The 27,541-nt window shown below is 45.7% G+C and overlaps 1 protein-coding gene across 3 annotated transcripts in view; it reads right to left on the reverse strand.

Annotated features, from left to right (window-relative positions):
* The window catches only part of LOC144510550 (kinesin-like protein KIF19), a 187,372-nt gene that overhangs the window by 85,974 nt on the left and 73,857 nt on the right, over nt 1-27,541 (reverse strand). For 2 of the 3 annotated variants that reach the window (XM_078240072.1, XM_078240071.1), the window contains exons 7-10: nt 17,470-17,664; nt 14,527-14,679; nt 12,871-12,993; nt 9,570-9,726 (exon numbers count right to left, since the gene is read on the reverse strand). In XM_078240072.1, coding sequence (XP_078096198.1) covers nt 9,570-9,726; nt 12,871-12,993; nt 14,527-14,679; nt 17,470-17,664 — 628 coding nt within the window. Of the gene's footprint in view, nt 1-9,569; nt 9,727-12,870; nt 12,994-14,526; nt 14,680-17,469; nt 17,665-21,444; nt 21,494-27,541 lie in introns of those variants that run through there. The other variant, XM_078240073.1, reaches the window with a different exon arrangement.

Here is a 27,541-nt window from a genome sequence, read left to right on the forward strand (position 1 = left end):
ACCCTCTCCTTTCCTTCTCTATGAATGGTATGCTTTGTCTGTATAGCATGCAAGAAATAATATTTTTCACTGAATACTAATACATGTGGCAATAATAAATCAGATCAAATCAAATCTATAAACCTCTCTCCATCAAAACAAAAACTCTACAATTAACGCCTCAAAAAATATTACTGAAAAATCCAGAAACAATCACAGAGCAGATTTTCCCTTTTGTGTATCTGTGTTCAGCAAAGAGGGCGTAGCGACAGAGCCGTTAGATCTGGTATCTGCTTCAATGCACCACCCTAGGATTTCCTGCATCATGTAACTGGGTCTGACAGTGTTAGCATATTGGCGAGGTAGGAGGCATTCCCCACTTGCCCCTTTGTACACCCGTGGGATTACCAAACAGAGCGTGGTGGAGATCTGCAGCAGTGGCAAAAAACCCCCGACATTGTCAGAAAACAATGCTTCTGCCAGGCTGCTTGTGCTTACAATTACTCTCCTGTTCATGCCCAAGCCATACTTGCCAGGGAGCAGTCCTGTGCCAAGAGGGCACCTGGTACAAGCTAATGGCCTGGGGCCAGGATAATTGATGTAACTCTTCAGCTCACAGGCATAATGCTCCTCTCAAATGCAGTGCCTGTTGGTCTCAGCTGGATTTTGTAAAGGACTGCGCCCCTCGAACCCTGTTCCACACACACATACACACATGTGCACACGCGCACATACACGTGCATACTATCAACATCTTGCCAGCTTTCATTTACCAGAAACCTAACTGAATCAGCCATATAAATACTGTGGCTTACAAGTGCAGGTCAGAGGCTGGGAAATCTGTGTTGAATAAACCACCTTCTGACTCCCCAAAGCCCATCCACCACCTACAAGGCACAAGTCAGGAGTGTGATGGAATACTCTCCACTTGCCTGAATGGGTGCAGCTCCAACAACACGCAAGAAGCTCAACACCATCCAGGATAGAGCAGCCTGCTTGACTGGCACCCCTCTTAAACACCCACTCCCTCCACCTCCAACACACAAAGGCGGTGTGTACCATCTACAAGATGCACTGCAGCAACTCACCACTTTGACAGCACCTTCCAAACCCATCTAGAATGATAAGGGCAACATGGGACCACCACCACCTTCAAATGGGCCTTTTTTATCCTGAAATCACTCCAGTGGTGCTAATTACCTAGAATTACATAGACATTACAGCACAGAAACAAGTCATTAGGTCAATATTTAGCTTCCTCATGAACTTCCTCCCACCTTATCCCACATTAACGTTATTAGGATTTCACAAAACATTACAAAGGGACTCGGGTTCGATTCCTGGCTTGGGTCACAGTCTGTGTGGAGTTTGCACATTCTCCCCGTGTCTGCATAGGTTTCCTCCGGGTGCTCCGGTTTTCTCCCACAGTCTGAAAGACGTGCTGGTTAGGTGCATTGGCCATGCTAAATTCTCCCTCAGTGTACCCGAACAGGTGCCGGAGTGTGGTGACAGGGGGATTTTCACAGTAGCTTCATTGCAGTGTTAATGTAAGCCTACTTGTGACATTAATAAATAAATACATACATAAATAAATAAAGTATTAGTAGTAAAGTAGTTGTCACAAATAGGCTTACATTAACACTGCAATGAAGTTACAGTGAAAATCGGCACACTCCAGCGCCCGTTCAGGTACACTGAGGGAGAATTTAGCATAGCCAATCCACCTAACCAGCAAGGAAATTCGGCATGTCAGCTACGACTCTCACCAACTTTTACAGATGAACCATAGAAAGCATTCTTTCTGGTTGTATCACAGCTTGGTATGGCTCCTGCTCTGCCCAAGACTGCAAGAAACTACAAAAAGTCGTGAACGTAGCCCAGTCCATCACGCAAACCAGCCTCCCATCCATTGACTCTGTCTACACTTCCCGCTGCCTCGGCAAAGCAGCCAGCATAATTAAGGACGCCATGCGCCCCGGACATTCCCTCTTCCACCTTCTTCCTTCGGGAAAAAGATCCAAAAGTCTGGGGTCACGTACCAACCGACTCAAGAACAGCTTCTTCCCTGCTGCCATCAGACTTTTGAATGGACCGACCTTGCATTCAGCTGATCTTTCTCTACACCCTAGCTATGACTGTAACACTAGATTCTGCACTCTCTCATTTCCTTCTCTATGAATGGTATGCTTTGTCTGTACAGCGTGCAAGAAACAATGCTTTTCATTGTATGTTAATATATGTGACAATAATAAATCAAATCAAAATCAAATCTTTCAGACTGTGGGAGGAAACTGGAGCATCCAGAGGAAACCACGCAGACACGGGGAGAACATGCAGACTCCACACAGACAGTGACCCAAGCCGGGAATCGAACCCAGGTCCCTGGTGCTGTGAGACAGCAGTGCTAACCACTGTGCCACCATGCCGCCCCCAACACACAGAACACAACACAAAAACAGGCTGTGCCATCAGGAAGCGTTGGTTGGCATTTATTCTCCACATGAATCTCCTAACACACTTCCTGATTGCACCTCATCCACCAATCCAAACATTCACTCCCTCCACCACTGAAGCACAGTGTGTACCGTCTACAAGAATCACTGCAGCAACTCACCAAGGCCCCTTTGACAGCACCGTTCAAATCCTAGAAGGATAAGGATGGCAGACACATGCAAACACCGCCACCTTCATGTCCCACCTCCAAGCCACACATCATCCTGACTTGGAAAGATATCGGCCGTTCCTTCACAGTTGCTGGGTTAAAATCCTGGAACTCCCTCCCTATCAGCACTGTGGGTGTACCTACACCACATGGAACTGCAGCGGTTCAAGAAGGCAGCTCACCACCATCTTCCCAAGGGATGGCAATGAATGCTGGGTCAGCCAGTGGCATCCCATGAAGGAATACATTTTTAAAAAATCAGCTCCCAATGAATTCCTGCACCGACCCCTTACCAGGGTTTCTACACCAGGTAATTAAAGAATGTCCCACATTGTTTGTTGGACATCAGATGCAATTTCTCAAGCCAGATATTTGATGGGGCCAGATGTAGCAGAACATTCCATTCCATACACCTCAACAAGGCGTCTTTTATCAGATTTCATGTTTATTTTCCTCATGGGGCATCTTTGAGTGCGACAAGCAAATCAGTGTTAACTTGTGCCCAACTATGTGGTGGCTCATGTTCCGATTCTACAGGAAGTGGACGATGAATGCATGAATTCACATCATGTCAGCTCAGCTGAGATTTGCCTGTCTCGTTGGATTTAAACCCAAGACTCAGGAGTGCAGCAGGTAATTAAGGCGGCAAATGGAATTTTGTCCTTCATTGCTAGAGGGATCGAGTTTAAAAACAGCGAGGTTATGTTGCAGCTGTTTAAGGTGCTGGTGAGGCCACACCTGGAGTACTGTGTACAGTTTTGGTCTCCTTACTTGAGAAAGGATATACTGGCACTGGAGGGGGTGCAGAGGAGATTCACTAGGTTGATTCCGGAGTTGAGAGGGTTGGCTTATGAGGAGAGACGGAGTAGACTGGGACTATACTCATTGGAATTCAGAAGAGTGAGGGGAGATCTTATAGAAACATATAAGGTTATGAAGGGAATAGATGAGATAGAAGCAGGGAAGTTGTTTCCACTGGCGGGTGAAACTAGAACTAGGGGGCATAGCCTCAAAATAAGGGGAAGCAGATTTAGGACTGAGTTGAGGAGGAACATCTTCACACAAAGGGTTGTGAATCTGTGGAATTCCCTGCCCAGTGATGCAGTTGAGGCTACCTCATTGAATGTTTTTAAGGCAAGGATAGATATATTTTTGAACAGTAAAGGAATTAAGGGTTATGGTGAGCGGGCAGGTAAGTGGAGCTGAGTCCACGAAAAGATCAGCCATGATCTTATTGAATGGCGGAGCAAGCTCGAGGGGCCAGATAGCCTACTCCTGCTCCTAGTTCTTATGTTTTTATGTTGCAATCCATTGCAGGACACAGGAAAGGAAATGGATAAAGGGTTAGTCGTAAAATCTTTATTCCTCATGCTTATACTCTCCTGTGATTTGTCATAACAAAAACCCTACTTGTCCAACTTCATTAGTGCAATATGCATACAAACATTTTAAAAAAATATTATGTTGCCATGGAACATTGCCAAACAATTTAAAATGAAAAATTATTACAGCCTTAATCTGCCAGAACTAATTTTCATTTTCGTCCAATGCTTCTCTGAGCAGCCAATATCTTAGGAACATAAGAAGAAACGTAAGAACAACAGTAGGCCATTCAGCCCATCAAGCCAAATCTACCATTCAATACAATCATGGCTGGTCATCCACTTCAATGCCTTTTTCCCACACTATCCCCATATCCCTTTACCTCATTGGTATTTGGAAATCTCTGCTATAAGCGTATTGATTGACTGAGCTTCCACAGCCCTCTAGGGTAGAGAATTCCAAAAATTCACAACGCTCTGCGTAAAACATTCTCCTCCTCTCGGTCAGGTGACTTCCCCCTTATTTTGATGTCGTGTCCCCTGGTTCTAGACTCCCCAACCAAGAGAAACATCTTACCTGCATCTACCCTGTCTATTCCTTTAAAGATTCTGTAGGTTTCAATGAGATAATCTCTCATTCTTCGAAACTCTACAGAATACAGGCCCAGTTTGCCCAATCTCTCTTCATAAGACAGTCCCGCCATCCCCAGATCAAGTCTGGTGAACCTTCATTGTATTCCCCTTATATAAATAATAGCCTTCCTAAGGCAAGGGTACTCAAGCTGCACACAGCACTCCAGATATGGTCTGAGCAAGTTTCAATATCTTGAAGAAAGATTCACTTCTCCTGTACTCAAATCCCCTTGTGATAAAGGCTAACATTCCATGAGCTTTCCTAATAGCTTGCTGCACCTGCATGCTAGTCTCCAGTGACTTATGGACAAGAACAGCCAGGTTTCTTTGTACATCTACACTTTCTAATTTCTAACCATTTAGGAAATACTCTGCACATCTGCTCCTTCTACCAAAATGGATTTCCTCACATTTTCCTATATTATATTCCATCTGACATGTTCTTACCCACTCACTAAGTCTGTCCAAATCATCTTGAGACCACTTTGCACTTTTATCACAATACATTTGTGTCATCTATACACTTGGAAATATTATATTTGGTCCCCCCGTCCAAATTATTGATATATACAGTGAACGGCTGGCCCACAGTGGTTAGCACTGCTGCCTCACAGCGCCAGGGACCCAGATTCAATTCCGGTCTCGGGTCACTGTCTGTGTGGAGTTTGCACTTTCTCCCCGTGTCTGCGTGGGTTTCCTTCGGGTGCTCCGGTTTCCTCCCACAGTCCAAAGATGTGCAGGCTAGGTGGATTGGCCATGCTAAATTACCCCTAGTGCCAGGAGATTAGCAGGGTAAATGCGGGGTTATGGGTTTAGGGCCCAGGGTGAGATTGTCGTTGGTGCAGACTCGATGGGCCGAATGGCCTCCTTCTGCACTGTAGGGATTCTATGTTCTCAAAGGGCAGAAATATCACTTTGCACGGGAAAGAGTTTCTCAAGGGACAGGATGCTGCCACTGCCAACACTCATTCCATGCCACCAGTAAACCATTCTCACCCTGTTTGCCTTTCATGTCCATTTAGCTTTTGCGTCATGTTTGAACTGTAGCTGAGTTCATAATAAATTATTTTCAAATCACTTACGAACTTGACCCCCATTTGAGTAATTTGTGACTCCAGAATCTTACAAGTAGAGCTATCACTGGATGTTGGGATTTGTCCGCCTTAGGCTCAGATAACTCTACAAATCACAAATATACAAAGTCCTTATTACACATCTGGAGTACCCTGGATAGCAAGAGGCACAACACCTTAGAAATGATTCATTGACCAGGAAGGAATGCAGCGCAAATACACCAGAATGTTATCAGGGTTAAATTATGAGGAGTGGTGATGCTATCTAAAAAGTTGATTTATTCATGTCACAAGTAGGCTTACATTAACACTGCAATGAAGTTATTGTGAAAATCTCCTAGTCGCCACACTCCAGCGCCTGTTCGGGTACACGAAGAGACAATTTAGCATGGCCAATGCACCTAACCAGTACATCTTTCAGACCGTGGGAGAAAACCGGAGCCCTTGGAGGAAAGCCACGCAGACACGGGGAGAACGTGCGGACTCCGCACAGACAGTGCCCCAAGCCAGGAATCAAAGCCGGGTCCCTGGAGCTGTGAGGTAGCACTGCTAACCACTGTGCCACTGTATCGCCCGCAGGCTTGTATTCCCTGGAATAGAAAAGGTTAAGGGAGATTCGATTGAGGTTTTAAGACTCCGAATGGTATTAATAAGGTAGAGAGAGGGAGGGTCTAGTGGCACAGTGGTAGCATCCCAACCTCTGAGGCAGAAACTCTAGGTTCAAATCCCACTCCAGCACTTGATGGCCATCTGCTCATAATGTAAACCCTTCTAATAAATGTTTATTAATCCTTTTAATATGGCAGTGGGAGGGAGCAGGAGAATGTCCTGGTTTGCCATGTGCAGAGGGCATGGGCAAACCATCACAGTGCTTTGTCAAGGGTAACCATGGTCCAATGCCAATGCCCTTTTAAGGCATGGTACTTGAAGGAGGAGGAGGGCAGAAAGAGAAACTTTATCCATGGGTGGGGGAAGGTTAGGGCAAGGGTTAAAAAAACTAAAACTTAATTCTAACTCCTTTAAAATGTCTAATTATGTTTTCTTTAAATCTCTTATGGATTTGTCGATAATGGACCCATCATAAATGTGAGGTAATGCATTTTGGAAGATCTAATACAGAGAGGAAATACACAGTAAATGGCAGAACCCTTAAGAGTATTGATAGGCAGAGGGATCTGGGTGTACAGGTACACAGGTCACTGAAAGTGGCAATGCAGGTGGAGAAGGTGGTCATGCTTGCCTTCATCGGCCGGGGCATTGAGTTTAAAAATTGGCATGTCATTTTGCAGCTTTATAGAACCTTAGTTAGGCCGCACTTGGAATATAGTGTTCAATTCTGGTCGCCACATTCCAGAAGGATGTGGAGGCTTTGGAGAGGGTACAGAAAAGATTTACCAGGATGTTGCCTGGTATGGAGGGCATTAGTTATGAGGAGAGGTTGGAGAAACTTGGTTTGTTCTCACTAGAACGATGGAGGTTGAGGGGCGACCTGATAGAAGTCGACAAGATTATGAGAGGCATGGACATAGTGGATAGTCAGAAGCTTTTTCCCAGGGTGGAAGAGTCAATTATTAGGGGGCACAGGTTTAAGGTGTGAGGGGCAAGGTTTAAAGGAGATGTACAAGGCAAGTTTTTTTTACACAGAGAGTAGTGGGTGCCTGGAACTTGCCGCCAGGGGAGGTAGTGGAAGCAGATACAATAGTGACTTTTAAGGGATATCTTGACAAATACATGAATAGCATGGGAATGGAGGGATATGGTCCCCGGAAGGGTAGGGGGCTTTAGTTCAGTTGGGCAGCATGGTCAGTGCAGGCTTGGAGGGCCGAAGGGCCTGTTCCTGTGCTGTAATTTTCTTTGTTCTATATGATCTTTCTCTATCTAACCCTAACCCTATCTGAAACCACAACATTATATTCTGCACCCTCTCCTTTCCTTTTCCCCAATACATATCACAATAACACATCAAATCAAATCAAATTTTAAAATCAGAGCCAAGAAACAATTCTTCAGGCAAAGAAAGGCAGGTGGAACGTTCGCTCACAAGAGTCAAATATGCTAATTAATTTAACAATTTAGAAACTGAGAGCAATAGATTTTCCCGAGCCAGTGGTATTAAAGGATATGGAGCCAAGAGTGATCTCACTGAGTGGCAGAACAGGCTCCAGGGGCTGAATTATCTACTCCAGTTCCACAGTGTACCGCAGTCCCACAGCAGTCCTCCATGCTGACAAGTTATACAGTTTTAGCCGGTTAAACCCCAGTAATACCCGCGCGTGTTTGCAAGTTCCCTAAACCTCGGCACTTGAGATTCGGTAACCAGGATGAACAGCTGAGGGAATAGAGTTAACAGAAAGTCTACCTGCATTGGGCTTCTCACAATCTGACTTAGAGACACAAAGACCCAGTGATGGATTTCTGTAATTATCAAGCAGTCAGGGGACTGCAAGAAACCTCTGTGCTGTGTCGTGGGCTTTCAAACATGTCCTTCACAAAACGTGAAATCCCTTTTAATGGTGTAGAACCAGGTATGTTTTTAACTATGTGTGTGTAATATCATAGACTTAGAATGTTTTAGAAAACAAATAGCACAATCATTTTTGACACTCTCACACCTCGTGTGATACTGCAGGATGTGGTGTAAGTTTACGACATGGGTGGCACGGTGGTTAGCACTGCTGCCTCACAGCGCCAGGGACCTGGGTTCAATTCCTGGCTTGGGTCACTGTCTGTGCGGAGTTTGCACATTCTCCCCGTGTCTGCATGGGTTTCCTCCAGGTGCTCCAATTTCCTCCCACAGTCCAAAGATGTGTGGGTTAGGTGGATTGGCCACGCACAATTGCCTCTTAGTGTCAGGGGGACTAGCTAGGGTAAATGCATGGGGTTATGTGGATAGGGCCTGGGTGGGATTGTGGTCGGTGCAGACTCGGTGGGCTGAATATTCTCCTTCTGCTTTGTCGGGATTCTATGATTCTAATACAGGATAATAACAGATCGAAATATCAAGACAAGCTCACAAGTCAGCACTGGTAAATGTGAACCAATTGAAAAAATGTAGTAGATACTTAGTGCCGTTAAATTTAAAACACTCGGGGTGGGATTTTACAGCCTTGCTTGTCCAAAACCGTATTCCGCCCGAGGTCAACGGACTTTTCCATTGTCCGCCCCTCGCCCGCTTTGATTCCCGGGGCGGTAAAATTCCAGCTTCTGATACACCAGAGAATACTGATTATCACCAGTAGATTCCTCATGGTGTTACTCTCAGCAAGTTAAAGGATATAGGCCTGGATTTTGTCAGCAGTTTGTCATTCGGGGTGGCACGGTGGCACAATGATTAGCACTGCTGCCTCACAGCACCAGGGACCTGGGTTCGAAACCCGGCTTGGATCACTGTCTGTGTGGAGTCTGCACGTTCTCCCCGTGTCTGTGTGGGTTTCCTCCGGGTGCTCCGGTTTCCTCCCACAGTTCAAAGACGTGCTGGTTGGGTGCATTGGCCGTGCTAAATTCTCCCTCAGTGTACCCGAACAGGCGCCGGAGTGTGGCGAATAGGGGATTTTCACAGTAACTTCATTGCAGTGTTAATGTAAGCCTACTTGTGACACTAATAAATAAACTTTACTTTGAAAAAGTGTCCAATCTTTTGGTCTTCATAGGTCTTAAGTCCCATGGAGGTTAATAGGGCAAATATAATGTTTGAATATTCCCATGAAGAGTGTAGTTTGATTTTGCTGATGTTATCCACAAGAATGGCCCTTTTCAAAATCGTCAAGTCTGCGAATTTGCTACTAACCATAAATGGTTGCCTTCTCTTTGTGGGCTGGATCTGCATTTTGGGGCCACAATTGGCACAAAAGTGGACGCTCTTGCTCAAAACGATCTGATTTCTCACACTTCCCAACCTACCTTGGATGTCCCTGATATTTGCTTTTTCAGATTTTCTCCGCTCTGGCCCTTGTTCATCGATCTTCAGTTTCAGCCGCTCAATCTCCTTCCTCAGATCAGCGATGATGTTGGTGTACTGCGTGATGTGGTACGAGATATTCAGCAGATTCCGTTTCACCTTCAAAGTGCAATGAGTCTCCCGTTAGAAACTTGTGAGATTATAGAGGAACCGCAAGTGGGGACAGCCTGGAACAGTGGTGCAGTGGTTAGCACTGCTGCCTCACAGCACCAGGGACCTGGGTTTGATTCCCAGCTTGGCTCACTGGATGAACACTGCATGTTCTCCCCATGACTGCGTGGGTCTCCTCCTCCTCCTCCTCTGGTTTCCTCCCACATTCCAAAAGATGTGCAGGTTAGGTTGATTGGCCATGCTAAATTGCCCCTTAGTGTCAGGGGATTAGCAGGGTAAATGAAGATTTCGGGGAATGGGGCCTGGGTGGGATTGTGGTCGGTGCAGACTCGATGGGCCGAATGGCCTCCCTCTGCACTGTAGGAATTCTATGAATTCTATGACAGGTTGATCAACATCTGCCAGAGAAGTTGCATTAACTGGAACACACTGTGCAGCACAACCTGTGTCATTGGGCAGAACAATGAGTGCCACTTAACATGATGGAAGCGGATAACAGTGTAATTTGCTGAATTATGCACTCGCTGCTGGCAGTTAACAGTTCTTATGTCGCCTCAACCTCACCTAATCTTTCCTTTTCCAGATGCTTCTAGCTTGGCTGTGCACATTGTCATTTTCTGTTTCAATATCAGATTTGGTTTACCTCCAATAAAACAGCGAAGAAGCCTCACTCTGTCTGGGCTGAAATAAACTAGGTGATAATCTGTGCACACGTTCTGTGGCAGGGACATCAACACAAACCCTTTAATGCAGTTCTGAGCGAGCGTTGCAATGTCATCTCTCTTCCAGTGATATGATTGGGGCCCTTGTCTACCTGATTAGGTAAATGTTAACGATCCCATGACACTATAGGTAAATTCTCCCCAGTGTTCAGTACAACAGATTATCTGGTTATTGTCTCACTGCTTGGTACGATATCTCCATTCCTTCCTGGAACACCCTCCCTAACAGCACTGTGGGTGTGCCAGGGCTGCAATGGTTCAAAGTGGAGTCACAGGTGGACAGGGTGGTGAAGAAGGCATTCGGCATGCTTGGTTTCATTGGTCAGAACATTGAATGCAGGAGTTGGGACATCTTGTTGAAGTTATACAAAACTTTGGCCACACTTGGAATACTGTGTTCAGTTCTGGTCACCCTATTATAGAAAGGATATTATTAAACTAGAAAGAGTGCAGAAAAGGTTCACTCGGATGCTACTGGGACTTGATGGTTTGAGTTATAAGGAGAGGCTGGATAGACTGGGACTTTTTTCCCTGGAGCATAGGAGGCTGAGGGGTGATCTTATAGAGGTCTATAAAATAATGAGGGGCACAGATCAGCTAGATAGTCAATATCTTTTCCCAAAGGTAGGGGAGCCTAAAACTAGAGGGCATAGGTTTAAGGTGAGAGGGGAGAGATACAAAATGGTCCAGAGGGGCAATTTTTTCACTCAGAGGGTGGTGAGTGTCTGGAATGAGCTGCCAGAGGTAGTGGTAGAGGCAGGTACAATTTTGTCTTTTAAAAAGCATTTAAACAGTTACATGGGTAAGATGGGTATAGAGGGATGTGGGCCAAATGCAGGCAATTGGGACAAGCTTAGTGGTAAAAACTGTGCAGCCTGGACAAGTTGGGCCGAAGGGCCTGCTTCCACGCTATAAACCTCTATGACTCTATAAAAACAAAATACTGCAGATGCTGGAATCTGAAACAAAAACAGAAAAAGCTGGAAAATCTCAGCGGGTCTGACAGCATCTGTGGAGAGAGAATCGAGTCTGAATGCTCTCGCAAAGGGTGATCCAGACTCAGAACATTAGCTCTATTCTCTCTCCACAGAGCTGTCAGACCCGCTGAGATATTCCAGCTTTTTCTGTTTTTGCTGCAAGTGGCTCACTACCACCTTCCCAGGGGCAATTGGGAAACAAATGTTGACCTTGGCAGTGACGCTCAGATCCAGAGTAAAACAGAGTGAATAATTTTTTTCAGAGACTAAGACTGTGAAAATGGAACTCTTGGGCTTTGCATTGTCCTGAGCTGGGCATTCCACTCCGGGTTGTTATCTAGTGAGCTCTGGTGAAGGTGCTTTTGTGTGGCTGCTGGGTGGGTAGAGCAGTGAAGTGCTGTGGAATTAAATAGCCTTCCAACACTCAACTTCTACACTTACTAAGCAGAAACGATAACCTGAGTGGTCTGTCAGAGAGCTGCACGCACTAGGAAAGCATAATTGCAAGGAACACTAAGAGCCTTCAACAGATAATGAGGTGTGGTGCTGGGTGGGCAGGGGGTAGATAGAGAGTAGGGAATCCACTCTTTGTTCTGTTCATTCGTGGGACATGGGCGTCGCTGGCTGGCCAGCATTTATTGCCCATCCCTAGTTACCCTTGAGAAGGTGGTGGTGAGCTGCTGCCTTCTTGAATCGCTGCAGTCCACGTGCTGTGGGTTGACCCAAAATGCCATTAGGGAGGAAATTCCAGGAATTTGTGAAGGAACGGCGATATATTTCCAAGCTAAGACGGTGAGTGGCTTGGAGGGGAACTTGCAGGTGGTGGTGTTCCCATGTGTCTGTTGCCCTTGTCGTTCTAGATGGAAGTGGTCGCGGGCTTGGAAGGTGCTGCCTAAGGATCTTTGAATTGCTGCAGTGCATCTTGTAGATAGTACACACTGCTGCTACTGAGCGTCGGTGGTGGAGGGGTTCAGTGTTTGTAGATGTGGTGCCAATCAAGCGGGCTGCTTTGGTGTTAAGTTTCTTGAGTGTTGTTGGAGCTGCACTCATCCAGGCAAGTGGGGAGTATTCCATCACACTCCTGACTGGTGCCTTGTAGATGGTGGACAGGCTACGGGGAGTCAGGAGGTGAGTTATTCACTGCAGGATTCCTAGCCTCTGACCTGAATGACTTTGTGCCACCCTACTGAATGTTTGCCATCAAGTTCGAGTGGAACTCTGTTCCCAACCAGCCTTTGACAATGTTAACTGAGGGATACATGTATATGCACCAACATCCTGCTTCCATAATATTTCACAACTTTGTATGGTTCAGCCATGTTTTAATGTGGATTCCCATTCATGCATCTTCTACTTTCTTCCCCATTTTCCAGAAAGGGTTAGTACAACCGGATTTAAAACCCATTCCAATCAACACGCCAACTCATCCATACCCGGGTTTTAATGTTCTTCGCACGGTCAGCATACATAAGGGTGTTCCTCGACTCCTCAAAAGAGGCACTGGCAGGGCTGATGTGGGCAATCATAACTGTCCTGCTGTTTCCACCCAGCGAGTCCTGTAACAAATCAAAGAAAATTAATGTTCGCCTCAAACTCCAGAGTTCAGGCCTGAGGCTTGCTGAGGAGAAATTTGGAACCAGTATTCCTGGCACGATGGATTGCAGCAGGGCAGATCAAACAGTCAGGTACAGAGCCATGTGACCTTATCCACACTCAATCTGGCTTGCAAGCTAATTAAACTGAACAGCCATAGCTCACAAGACTCTATTTTTGTACCAGTAGATGCCCAGTGTTAAGATGCATATGAGTGAGAGGAGGTTCCCCTGCCATCATAGAGCACGGAAACAGGCACTTCCGCCCAACCGGTCCATGCCAACCACGGTGCTCTCCCAGCTAGCCCCAATTGCCCGCGTTTAGCCCATATCCCTCTAATCCTTTCCTTTCCATGTACGTATCCAAATACTTTTTATATGTTGCTATTGAACTTTCCTCAACCACTTTCTTTGGTAGCTAATTCCATATACACATCACCCTCTGCATGAAGAAGTTGCCCCTCAGTTTCCTTTTAAATCTTTCCCCACTTACCCTAAGCCCATGCCCTCTCGTTTTCAATTTCCCTTCCCTGGGAAAAAGACCGTGTGCGTTCATCCTATCAATGCCTCTCATGATTTTATACACCTCAGTAAGGTCACCCTCTCATTCTCCTACGTTCCAAGGAATAAAGTCCTAGCCTGGCCAACCTCTTCCTATAGCTCAGGCCCATTTGTCCTGGCAACATCCTCGCAAAATCTTCTTTGCATTCTTTCCAATTTATCAATGTCTTTCCTATAACAAGATGACCAAAACTGTCCACAATACTCCTTGTGCGGCCTCACCAATGGCTTATACAACTGCAACATAATGTTCCAACTACTATACTCAATGCCCTGACTGATGAAGTCAGAAACTGATAGCCAGGTTCCGCACACACAAGGACGGCCTCAACCGGGATATTGGGTTTATGTCACACTATTTCACATAAATATTTCTGCTTTTTTCCTCCTGAGTCTTTATCATGCGATCCTAGAATCAGAATTTATGTCACACTATTTGTAACTCCCACAGTTGCGTGGACCTGCAGAGTTTCACTGGCTGTCTTGTCTGGAGACAATACACATCTTTTTAGCCTGTCTTGATGCTCTCTCCACTCCCATTGTTTTGTTTCTTAAAGACTGGATTAGTTGTAAGTATTCGCATTCCAACCATTATTCATGTAAATTGAGTCTGTGTCTTATAAGTTCTGTTTGTGAACAGAATTCCCACTCACCTGAAGAAGGGGCTCAGAGCCTCGAAAGCTTGTGTGGCTTTTGCTACCAAATAAACCTGTTGGACTTTAACCTGGTGTTGTTAAACTTCTTACTGACTGATGAAGGCCAGGTGTAGAGGAGGCAACATAATACTATAGGAAGGAGTACCCGAGAAGGGTTTTCTGGGTGAATTCTCATGGAAGTTTCCGGATTGACTTAACAAGGACACAAGTATCCGGCGAGAAGTCACTGTTAAATATTTAATTACAGCTTGTGGTGCTCAGGATGGAAGCAGAAACGTACCTTGAGCAGCCGGGTCAACTTGCTGTCTCGGTAGTTGACATACTGGGATCGATTTGCTCCCTTCTCACTCAGCGCGTTGATACAGTTCCCCAGCGCCAACAGTGACCGGTTAATGTGGGCTCCTTCCTTCATCCTCTTGCCTGTGTTCTGAGTCTGTTGGCAGAAAATCAATGAGGAGATGTCTTCCATATCTGTCCGTCCCATCTCAGTGTCTGCATGAGAGGCTGCTTCACACCGCATCCTAGTGGCTGTCCCTGGCCTTTCCACACCCAGATGAATTGGAGACGCCATCATGTTTCTCCATTTCTATCTGATTTTTACCCTCCCCACTACATGACATCCACATCTCCCCTCATATTGGTCTCATGCATGGCACTTCCCTTGGTACCAATTCCCATGATGAGCTATCCTGTCATAAAATCATAGAATCCCTCCATGCAGAAGGAGGCCATTCGGCCCATCGAGCCGACATCGACAACAAACCCACCCAGGTTTTATCTCGTAATCCCAAGCATTTATCCTGCTAATCCCCTGATACTAATGGGCAATTTCACATAGCTAATTGACCTAACCTCTTTGGACAGTGGGAGGAAACCAGAATACCCAGAGGGAACCCACGCAGACACGGGGAAAATGTGCAGACTCCACACAGACAGTGACCCAAGCTGGGAATCGAACCCGGGTCCCTGATGCTGTGAGGCAGCAGTGCTAACCACTGTGCCACCCTGTCTTCAGCCATCTTTCCCAGCATTGAGTCTCATTAGGTCTCCTATGATTCTTTCCAACTTAGTCTTTGTCAGACTTCTAGCCTTTGCTTGCTCTTTAAACATTATTGTTCATTGATGTCACCCTGTCTAGTGTTGGCTGCTGTAAAGCTATACTTAAGGCTCAGCTTATCACTACTTAACACTCCTACGCTGCTGTACACACTGTGATCTTAGCTACCTTTTACTCTATTTCTATTTGTATCTTTTCTTAATTTATCTCTCCTCGGACATTTCTGTGCAAGTCAAGAATTCCAATAATGAGAAAGATTGGAAAAAAAAGAGTGCACGCAAAGGTTTTTAGAATAATCATAGAATCCCTACAGTGCAGAAGGAGGCCATTCGGCCCATCGAGCCTGCACTGACAACAATCCCACCCGCACCCTATCCCCATAACCACACCCTGTCCAGAGGAATAAGAAAAGCAGATTGTGATTAACAAATCGTTTACATAATAACTACACCCATTTCATGTGTTGCTTATTGCCTCCCCTCCCCCCGACATCCTTGCTCCCCGCGGCCATAGATACCCTGAGGCTAAAAGTGTGGCTGGTTTTCCTGCTCCCTCCATTCATATCCATATAGAGCGGCACGGTGATGCAGTGGTTAGCACTGCTGCCTCACAGCTCCAGGGACCCGGGTTCAATTCCCGGCTTGGGTCACTGTCTGAGTAGAGTTTGCACTTTCTCCCCTTGTCTGCATGGCTTTTTTCCGTCCGGGTGCTCCGGTTTCCTAAGATTTGAGTCTGTTGGCAGAAAATCAATAAGGAGATGTCTCCCGTATCTGCCCCAAGTCCAAAGATGTGCGGGCTAGGTTGATCGGCCATGCTAAATTGCCCCTTAGTGTCAGGGGGATTAGCAGGGTAAATATGTGGGGTTATGGGGATAGGGCCTGGGTGGGATTGTGGTTGGTGCAGACTCGATGGGCCGAATGGCCTCCTTCTGCACGATAGGGATTCTATGATTCTATATCAACTCCAGCCTTCCAGGAGGAGCGGAGAACAGCAGCCAGGGACATTTATCTGTCTCGCTCTCTTTCCCAAATGTAGTGCAGCAGGGATTGGTAAATTGGCTCAGGTGACCCAAACACTTCCTTCTCATCTCCCTCGCCACTGTCCCCACCACCAATCCCCCTTTCACTGTTAAATTAGAGAAGAAATATCTGAAATATAGGAAAACAGCTAAATAGACAAATGCTTCGGGCCACACAGTGGCACAATGGTTAGCACTGCTGCCTCACAGCGCCAGGGACCCGGGTTCAATTCTGGCCTCGGGTCACTGTCTGTGTGGAGTTTGCACGTTCTCCCCGTGTCTGCATGGGTTTCCTCCGGGTGCTCCGGTTTCCTCCCACTTTCCAAAAGATGTGCAGGTTAGGTTGATTAACCACGCTAAATTGATGCTTGTGCCAGGGGATTTGCAGGGTAAATATATGCAGTTACAGGAATAGGGCCTGGGTGGGATTGTTGTTGGTGCAGACTCAATGTGCCGAATAGCCTCCTTCTGCAGTGTAGGGATTCTATAAGGACTCTTGAATTGAGTCAGCAAAACATTGTTCCAAATTATGGCAAATGCTTTAATACAAACATTTGAATAATAATCCTCCTCCAGGTATCATCATTGGCAACCATGGACTTCCATTGAATTGGTCCATAATGATGCTTGGAAAAGTACTGTAGTGGTTTGCCATTGCCTTCAGAAAATTTTCCCCCTCTTACTGAAAGGATTCCTATCCTGGTATTCAACCTGTTTGACTGCATTGTGAACACATCTTCCTTGGCCTTTGAGTCTTGGGGTGGGAATCGAACCAGAAGCTTCTGGCCCAGAGATAGATAGGGACGCTATCCACTGCCACACTAGACCTCCATTTGTATAATGAAGGCAAAATGCTGTGGATGCTGGAATCAGAAACAAGAACAGAAAAGGCTGGAAAATCTCAGCAGGGCCTGACAGAATCTGTGGAGAGAGAATAGAGCCAACGTTTCGAGTCTGGATAACCCTTCGTTAGCGCTCTGATGAAGGGTCATCTAGACGCGAAACATTGGCTCTATTCTCTCTCCACAGGTGCTGTCCGACCTGCTGAGTTTCTCCAGCTTTTTCTGTCTCTGTTTGTACCACATGCTTACAAGAAGACAAATTGAAATACCAAGGTGGTTGTAGACACTGGTGGGATCCATGATTACCTGAGACGCTCTCTCGGATCCAGCAAGGTCGATCAAAAAGAGACGGCCGACGCGTATCTCCTCTGTAATGTTCTTCAGTCGACTCTTCTGTTTCACGGTAACCTGCAGCACGGCATGGGAACGGGAAGAGGTTTTGTTGGCGGCAGTTGGCTCTTGCGTCCGTTGTCTGTTTCCTTTAGTCAGCAACTGCATGATCTGAGGATTACATAATAAGCGGTTAATTGTAATCGGGCCTAAACCTTGAGGTAAGTTTTTTCTGTCACCTCCTGGGCAGTAAATTAGGAGCGAGGGTCTCTTGCCCTTTGACTTGAATGTAAGCATTCATGTCGAGAGGGCTAGAATACAAGAGCTGGGATGTACTTCTGAGGCTGTATGAGGCTCTGGTCAGACACCATTTGGAGTATTGTGAGCAGTTTTAGGCCCCGTATCTGAGGAAGGATGTGCTGGCCTTGGAAAGGGTCCAGTGTAGATTCACAAGAATGATCCCTGGAATGAAGAGCTTGTCATATGAGGAACGGTTGAGGACTCTGGGTCTGTACTCGGAGTTTAGAAGAATGAGGGGGATCTTGTTGAAACTTACAGGATACTGCGAGGCCTGGATAGAGTGGACGTGGAGAGGATGCTTCCACTAGTAGGAAAAACTAGAACCAGAGGGCACAGGCTAAAGGAATAATCCTTTAAAACAAAGATGAGGAGGAATTTCTTCAGCCAGAGAGTGGAGAATCTGTGGAACTCTTTGCCGCAGAAGGCTGTGCAAGCCAGGTCATTGAGTGTCTTTAATCATAGAAATCATAGAAACCCTACAGTGCAGAAGGAGGCCATTCGGCCCATCGAGTCTGCACCGACCACAATCCCACCCAGGCCCTAGAGATAGTTACGATTTTTGATTAATAAGGGGATCAGGGGTTATGGGGAAAAGGCAGGGAAATGGGGGTGAGAAAAATATCAGCCATGATTGAATGGTGGAGCAGACTCGATGGGCTGAGTGGCCTAATTCTGCTCCTATGTCTTATGGTCTAATGATTTCAACAGGATGGAAACAGGAGGATATATAGATGAGCGATGTATTCACCAGTTTACCACCTAGCCAGAGAAGGTGGAAATGACCTCCATTGTTGTTCAGGGGCAAATCATCTCTCTTGTCAGGGTTCACGACCTAGTATCTGGCTGGGTCAAAGCCAGCAGAACCGGGGGCTTAGACATTAACTAACCCAGTGCCCACAAGAAGATTTGGACTCAAGAAGTAACAAGAACTGAAGGAGAAGACAATTACAATGAAACAACTGGTTAAACAACAATGCTATGGCTGTATTTATAAAGCACCTGTCACATAACAAGTCCCAAAGTGCTTCACAGCAGCATAAGAAAATAAATGTATGGCATAATCAGCCATAAAACCAGGATAAAATAAATAACTTAAGAATGACGATTCTTAACCTTCTCTCTGGATGCTGGTAGCTTTGAAATGGTTCCATTTGTTGCCCATTCCCAAATGCCAGGGCAAGATGCTGGTGAACTGAATAACAACTGATTGCTTTGTTAGGACTGGAATCAATTAGCAGGCAGCATGGTGGCACAGTGGTTTGCACTGCTGCCTCGCAGCGCCAGGGACCCAGGTTCGATTCCTGGCTTAGGTGACTGCCTGTGTGGAGTCTGCACGTTCTCCCCGTGTCTGTGTGAGTTTCCTCCAGGTGCTCCGGTTTCCTCCCACAGTCCAAAAGACATGCTAGTTAGGTGCAGTGGCCGTGTTAAATTCTCCCTCAGTGTACCCAAACAGGCGCTGGAGTGTGACGACGCGGGGATTTTCACAGTAACTTCATTGCAGAGTTAATGTAAGCCTACTTGTGACACTGATAAATAACCTAAAAAATTATAGGTCAAGTCTTTGCCAGGGATGGGGTAGCAGGTTCTCTCCATAAAAGACATTGAAGAACCATTATTTTTTGACAGTCCAACCATGTACAGGATCATTGTATCTGGCGTACTCCGACAAATTAATACATTTATTGAATTCCATTTCCCAACTTGTCAAAAAGGCTTGTAATATTAGTTCAGCATATAACCACGGCATGACCCACATCAGCACCATAGAAATAGCTCCATGGTTTATCACAATAAAGGTTTAAATGTCTATTTCATAAGGAGATGCCTTTTCCAAATCAGAATGTACTTAACTCTTTCAGACGTGAGCAATAAGGAGCCAATCAAACAAGGTTTCCGTGAGTCACAAAAAGAGAAAATCTATTCACCACCAAACCCCCCAAAAAAATCAAAATACAATGGCTGGGATTTTTCCGCCCTGCCCGCCATGGGAAGCGGAGTGGGCGAGGGGCGGAACATGGAAATTTCCATTGACCTCGGGTGGTATTTCAGGTCGAACAAGGCCGTAAAATCCCGCTCAATGTCAAGCATTCAGCCCACGAGATACACACACACACACACATACATACATAAGTATTGGAAATAAGGGGAATTCAGCCCAATAACTAAAGGTAAAATAGTTAAATATCCTTTGATTGTCCTTGAGGTGTAGATTTTAAATGCTGTGGCTGATTTAGGTTAGCTGTCAAATATAGCAGATATTGTAATTATTATGAGATCTTGGTTCACTGGGAGGTACCTGGTCGAGTTGACTTCTCAACACATTTACTCCGAAATTCCAGGGGCGGCATGGTGGCACAGTGGTTAGCGCTGCTGCCTCCCAGTGCCAAGAATTCGGGTTCAATTCTGACCTCGGGTCACTGTCTGTGTGGAGTTTGCACGTTCTCCCCGTGTCTGAGTGGGTTTCCTCTGGATGCTCCGGTTTCCTCCCACAGTCCAAAGATGTGCAGGTTAGGTTAATTGGCCATGCTAAATTGCCCCTTAGTGTTAGGGGGATTAGCAGGATAAATATATGGGGTTACAGGAATAGGGTGGTATTGTAGTTGGTGCAGACTCGATGGGCTGAATAGCCTTCTCCTGCACTGTAGGGATTTTATGAAAAGGGAGAGCGAGCGACCCTCAACCTGGTTCCTCCACTGAAGACTTTCTTGATATCACTGGCATCGCTTGCAATCTCTCTCTATCAGCTGGCAGCCTTGCCTTGAAATACTTCACCCATTGTGTATTTCCAAGAGGTTTTGGGTGAGTCTGTCTGTGGCTGCCAAAGTTTCAATATCCAGCACGTTACATTTTTAATGTCTCTTCCTTAGACAGTTATGAGTTTTGATGGGTGTCCGGATTAAAGGAAATGTCTCTCTCTTCACAATCCCCTGAGGGTGATTTGTTTGTTTTTCATCTTCATCTTGGACTGCAGCCTTGCATACATAAGAGGTTTGTTCTGTCCCAGTTCAAATTGTGACTCCACATGTGACTCCACTCCCACTATTATACGGTTAATGCCTAATACCTTCAGATAACCAAAAATGGGCAAAAGAACAAATGAGGAATTCAGCCGAAGACACTTGTAGGGATTCAATTCCGTGGGAATCTGCAATTCTTCACTACCTCAGGAACATGGACTTTCTTCACAGAATCGGAGATGGTGCACACTATCTGACCATGAAAGTCATCACAGCTGAGCACAGACAACCTGTCAACGGAAGCAGTACAACACGCATGCACACATGTATGGACTTTCCAGCAAAGGCTATTAGACCAACAGCAGGGACCCTGGCATTTAATTATTTTCTTCCCATTTGATATAAAATCATAGTATAAAAGCCCCTCATTTGAAATTTACTATAATAAGTAGACTAGGTTAAGGTGAAGATTACAAGTTGCCTTATATATAGAATAAGGATTCATCATGGACCTAGTATAATATGCAAAGTTATTGTCTGTATAACCACAATTTAACCAAGTATTATGAAATTAAACTGCATTCATAGAATCATAGAATCTACAGTGCAGAAGGAGGCCATTCAGCCCATCGAGCCTGCACCAACAACAATCCAAACCAGGTCTTGTCCTATCCCCATAACCCTACATATTTACCCCCTAATCCTCCTGACAGGTCACCAACAACCTGTCCTGGTCAGGGATATCCACTGCTTGCTGAAGTCCCAGGCTAGCCACACCGACCCCAGCCGACTATGGCAAGGTCTGCAAGACCTAACAGGCTGCAAGATGAAGGCATGTAAAATCGCCGGCTCCAATGCACGTCTCCCTGATAAGCTCAACGCATTCTACGCCCGTTTTGAGCAAGAGGTCAGCGAGAGCATGCCCTCCGCCCTGGAAGAACCTGTATCTGGGGTCATCATTTCAGATGTCAGAGCAGCTTTCTTGAAGGTCAACCCACGGAAAGCAACTGGCCCGGATGGGGTACCCGGACGTGCACTCAGATCCTGCGTGGATCAGCTGGCGGGGGTATTCACAGACATCTTCAACCTCTCTTTACAACAATCTGAGGTCCCTATCTGCTTCAAGAAGACAACCATCATCCCGGTACCTAAGAAAAACCAAGCAATGTGCCTTAATGGCTATCGGCCGGTGGCTCTGACATCCATCATTATGAAGTGCTTCGAAAGGTTAGTCATGGCACAAATCAATTCCAGCCTCCCGGACTGCCTGGATCTACTACAGTTTGCCTACCACCACAACAGGTCCACAGCAGACGCCATCTCCCTGGCCCTACACTCAACCCTGGAACACCTAGATAACAAAGACACCTATGTCAGACTCCTATTTATTGACTATGGCTCAATCTTCAACACTATTATTCCCACGAAACTCATCTTCAAACTCCGTGGCCTGGGCCTCGGCACCTCCCTCTGTGACTGGATCCTGAACTTCCTAACTCACAGACCACAATCAGTAGGGATAGGCAACAACACCTCCTCCACGATCATCCTCAACCTCGGTGCCCCACAAGGCTGTGTTCTCAGCCACCTACTATACACCTTGTACACCTATGACTGTTTGGCCAAATTCCCCTCCAATTCGATTTTCAAGTTTGCTGACGACACCACCGTAGTGGGTTGGATCTCAAACAATGATGAGACAGAGTACAGGAGTGAGGTAGAGAATCTGGTGAACTGGTGCAGCAACAGTAATCTCTCCCTCAATGTCAACAAAACGAAAGAGATTGTCATCGACTTCAGGAAGCGTAAAGGAGAACATGCCCCTGTCTACATCAACTGAGACGAAGTTGAAAGAGTCGAGAGTTTCAAGTTTTTAGGTGTCCAGATCACCAACAACCTGTCCTGGTCCCCCCATGACAACATTATAGTTAAGAAAGCCCACCAACGCCTCTACTTTCTCAGAAGACTAAGGAAATTTGGCATATCAGTTATGACTCTCACCAACTTTTACAGATGCACTATAGAAAGCATTCTTTCTGATTGTATCACAGCTTGGTATGGCTCCTGCTCTACCCAAGACCACAAGAAACTACAAAACGTCGTGAATGTAGCCCAATCCATTATGCAAACCAGCCTCCCATCCATTGACTCTGACTACACTTCCTGCTGCCTCGGCAAAGAAGCCAGCATAATCAAGGACTCCACACAACCTGGACATTCTCTCTTCCACCTTCTTCCTTTGGGAAAAAGATACAAAAGTCTGAAGTCACGAACCAACTGACTCAAGAACAGCTTCTTCCCTGCTGCCATCAGACTTTTGAATGGGCTTACCTTGCATTAAGTTGATCTTTCTCTACACCCTAGCTCTGGCTGTAACACTACATTCTGCACTCTCTCTTTTCCTTCTCTATGAATGGTATGTTTTGTCTGTATAGCGCGCAAGAAACAATATTTTTCACTGTATGTTGATGCATGTGACAATAATAAATCAAATCAAATCAAATCAAATCAAATCCCTCCAAGCAGACACTATAGTTAAAAAAGCCCACCAACGCCTCTACTTTCTCAGAAGACTAAGGAAATTTGGCATGTCAGCTACAACTCTCACCAACTTTTACAGATGCACCATAGAAAGCATTCTTTCTGGTTGTATCTCAGCTCGGTATGGTTCCTGCTCTGCCCAAGACTGCAAGGAACAGCTATGGCCATGTTTTCAGATGTCAATACCCAAGCTCTGGAATTCCTTTCAGGAATCCTTCTGTCTCTCTACCCTCCTACAAGATGCTCCTTCACCCTACTTTTTTGACCACATTTTTGATCACAACTTTTACATATGCACCATAGAAAGCATCCTTTCTTGATCTATCACAGCTTGGTATGGCTCCTGCTCCGCCCAAGACCGCAAGGAACTACAAAGGGTCATGAATGAAGGCCAGTCCATCACACAAACCAGCCTCCCATCCACTGACTCCGTCTACACTTTCCGCTGCCTTGGAAAAGCAGCCAGCATAGTCAAGGTCCCCACGCACCCTGGACATACTCTTTTGCACCTTTTTCCATCGGGAAAAAGATACAAAAGTCTGAGATTACATCCCAACTGACTTGAGAACAGCTTCTTCCCTGCTGCCATCAGACATTTGAATGGACCTACCTTATATTAAGTTGATCTTTCTCTACATCCTAGCTATGACTGTAACACTACATTCTGCACTCTCTCATTTCCTTCTCTATGAACGGTATGCTTTGTCTGTATAGCGTGCAAGAAACAATACTTTTCACTGTATTCTAATACATGTGACAATAATAAATCAAATCAAATCTCTACAACCCTTTAGTTCGGTCCAGCTCTGTGATTAATGAGCCAAGTGATGAGTTGTCAGTAAGGGAATCCAGCATGGGCTAAACGTCACTGCTTATTGGTGCATCAATACGATATTTTCTAATTCATTGACTTTTGGTGATGCAAGAAGTTTATTCAGCAGAAAATAATAATCACCAGGCCATTATTCTAAAGTGCTACGTCATACTCAAATGTGGATTCAACCTCTTGTGCACAGGAACATTTTCACATAGAGTGTGTGAGAGAGAGAGAGACTCAATGGGCTGATTGGCCTCCTTCCGTACTGTAGAGATTCTATGAGTGAGGGAGAGAGAAGGAAGAAGTTTTTTAAAAATCTGTATCCTAAACCCTCTTGAACCGTTGCGATGGAGATTTATATTTAAGTTTAAAGTTTATTTATTAGTGTCACAAGTAGGCTTATATTAACAGTGCAATGAAGTTACTGTGAAAATCCCCTAGTCACCATACTCCGGCGCCTGTTCGGGTACACTGAGGGAGAATTTAGCATGGCCAGTGCATCTAACCAGCACGTCTTTCGGACTGTAGGAGGAAACCGGGGCACCCAGAGGAATCCCATGCAGACACGGGAAGAAAGTGTAGACTCCGCACAGACAGTGACCCAAGCTGGGAATCGAACCCAGGTCCCTGGTGCACACCACTCACTCGCACACTTGTATGCATACATGCATTCACACACACATATGCACACACTTACACGCACATGCATGCATACATGCACACACACGCACACACTTATACACACATTCACTCAGTCAGACACACGTACACACGTACACACTAGTTCCTCTTCCCAACCTTTTCTCCTCTATTCATTCACTCAGCAGCCCCTCTTTCCAAACCCACCACCCCACACTCCCTCACCAGCCCTCCTCTGCTTCCAAGTCCTGAGTGTACAATTCCCTTGGGTCAGGGTACAACAGGCAGACAGAACAGGAACACTGTAAAGTTTGCAGCCACCATTCACTTCTCGGCCTGCTGACGTCCTGGTTTCTTCCTGTGCTCTCAGTCAGTCTCTTACTGGTCTACTAACCGCCCAAACATCCCAGGCCCACTAAACTCACTACTGATAGCATTTTCTGAAGTTAAAGGGCAGTTTAGGCTCACCGTCCATCCCATGCTATTTGTTGGAGTTGATATAGTGAGTCCAGAGTTGCCCTGCCTGACCCTCCCCCTGGGCCGTCTACCCCCCACAGTCACCATCCCTGCTCGAGGGAGGCCAGCCTTTGTGACCACAAATGTGGCCTGAGTGACTCCATAGAGGCAGCAACCCATAGCTTGGGAACCCTGGTTTAAGCAGACCAACATGGGACCACTGTATAACAGAATAAACCTCAACTGAGCAACATACTAGTTCAGGAGGAGGTGAACTCACCAGAATCAAATTGGAATGAGATACTAGCCATCAGAAAGAGAGAAAATCAAGCACATTGGGAACCTCCTGAGGCACATACTGTTATTATTCATTTGTGGGACATTGGCGTCACTGGTTGGCCAGCATTTATTGCCCGTCCCTCGTTGCCCGAGGGCAGTTGAGAATCAACCACATTGCTATGGCTCTGGAGTCACATGTAGGCCAGATCAGGTAAGGACGGCAGATTTCCTTCCCTGAAGGACATTAGTGAACCAGATGGGTTTTTCCGACAATGGTTTCATGGTCATCAGTAGGTTCTTAATTTCAGATTTTTTTATTGAATTGAAATTCCACCATCTGCCATGGCGGGTTTCAAACCCGGGTCCCCAGAGCATCAGCTGAGTTTCTGGATTATTAGTCTAGTGATAATACCACTAGGCCATTGCCTCCCCACTAAGGGGAGGATAATTGGGGGACAATTTAATCAGCATCAGTCGGCTCAAACCTGCAGCAATATCATAAAGGCTGTGCCTCTTAGTCTCAACAAGATGTTCGCCTGGAAGGAATTATTCCGTACAAACAGTCCTTCCACTGTTATCGTATCTAACTCAAAGGCCCTTTGAAGTGACTCCAAATCCACACAACTGGGAATTTTCTGTATCCTCTTCCCATTTCTATACCAACACACATTTCACTTTTTCCCTGTATCTTGAAGTTGTTCTGTTCATCCAACACCTCGTATTAGCTTAAGCAGAAATTTGGGAAGAAATGTTTTTAGAATAAATACCAAACACTTTGACCCCTAGGACACATTCTGTTCCCTAGTCACTGACTCCATCCCCCTCACTGGCCACTTATGGAAATTAAGTTGTAACTCCAGCTGTGGCCAAATATTTAATTCACTTTGTTCTGCATGATTAAGGATGCTCACTTCAAATAAAGCACCATGGAGTTGCTGAAACAGTAGTTTAAAAGCAGTTAAAAACTGGAGATGCTGGTGTGAAGATACAACAAAGGCAGGCAACTCTGTCAGCAAGTATGGAACCAAGGCCTCACTGAGGTCAGCAGTTGCTCATTCAGGAAAGAGACTAATCTAACCTTATGTCAGTTTCATAAACACTGCATTCCCGGTCTTGGCCACAGGATGAAGCAAAGACAAGTTACCATGACAAATACCAAAAAACAAGAGATGTTGACATATTACGCTAATGAAGGAGGCAGTTTTCTATTGGATAAGAAAGGGCAAAAAGCTTTGCTATGATTGGTGGACTATGTATGCAAATAAAGGAATAGAAATTTGCTCATTTCTCATTTGCTGTCATTAACTATAACTGCTAATTATCTGTATGAATCGACAGAACATCACAATGAGATTCACTGTGTCTACTCTTCTTGCTGGTAAGTAATAAAAGCTTAGACGATTAGAGTACTCACCGTGCATTGACTGGTTAATCCTCAACACACTCGCTGAAGCTGAGCCAGAGTATACGCAATTGTATTTGACCTCAAGATGAACTTTTAACAACACATGCCTGCCATCAAGAAAAGCGCCTACTTTCCAACTCTACCATCACCTGAATCTCGTCCCACCTTCAGCTCATCTGCTGTTGGAAACCCTCTATTACCTCTAGACTTGACTATTTCTATACACTCCTGATTGGACTCCCATTTTCCTCTCCCCCACCCCACCCCATAAACTGAGCTCATCAAAATCTCTGCTGCCTGTATGCTAATTCACACTACCTCATTTACCCATCATCCCTCTGCCCGTCCAATTGCAATGGCTCCTGGTGCAGCTTCAGGTTTTAAAATTCTCATCCCTGTTTTCAAATCCCTTCGGGGTCTCACTCCTCCCTATCTCTGTAACCACCGCCAGCCCCATAAACCCTCCTCCAATTCTGCCCTCCTACACATCTTGATTGGAATTGCTACAGCTATGGTTGTGTTTTCAGATGCCAATTCCTTCCAGGAATCCTTCTGCCTCTCTACCCTCCTTCAAGATGCTCCTTCACCCGACTTCTTTGACCACATCTTTGATCACAATTTTTACAGGTGCACCATAGAAACCACCCTTTCCGG

The sequence above is a fragment of the Mustelus asterias genome, chromosome 23 (assembly GCF_964213995.1).
Source record: "Mustelus asterias chromosome 23, sMusAst1.hap1.1, whole genome shotgun sequence".
Lineage (NCBI taxonomy): Eukaryota > Metazoa > Chordata > Chondrichthyes > Carcharhiniformes > Triakidae > Mustelus > Mustelus asterias.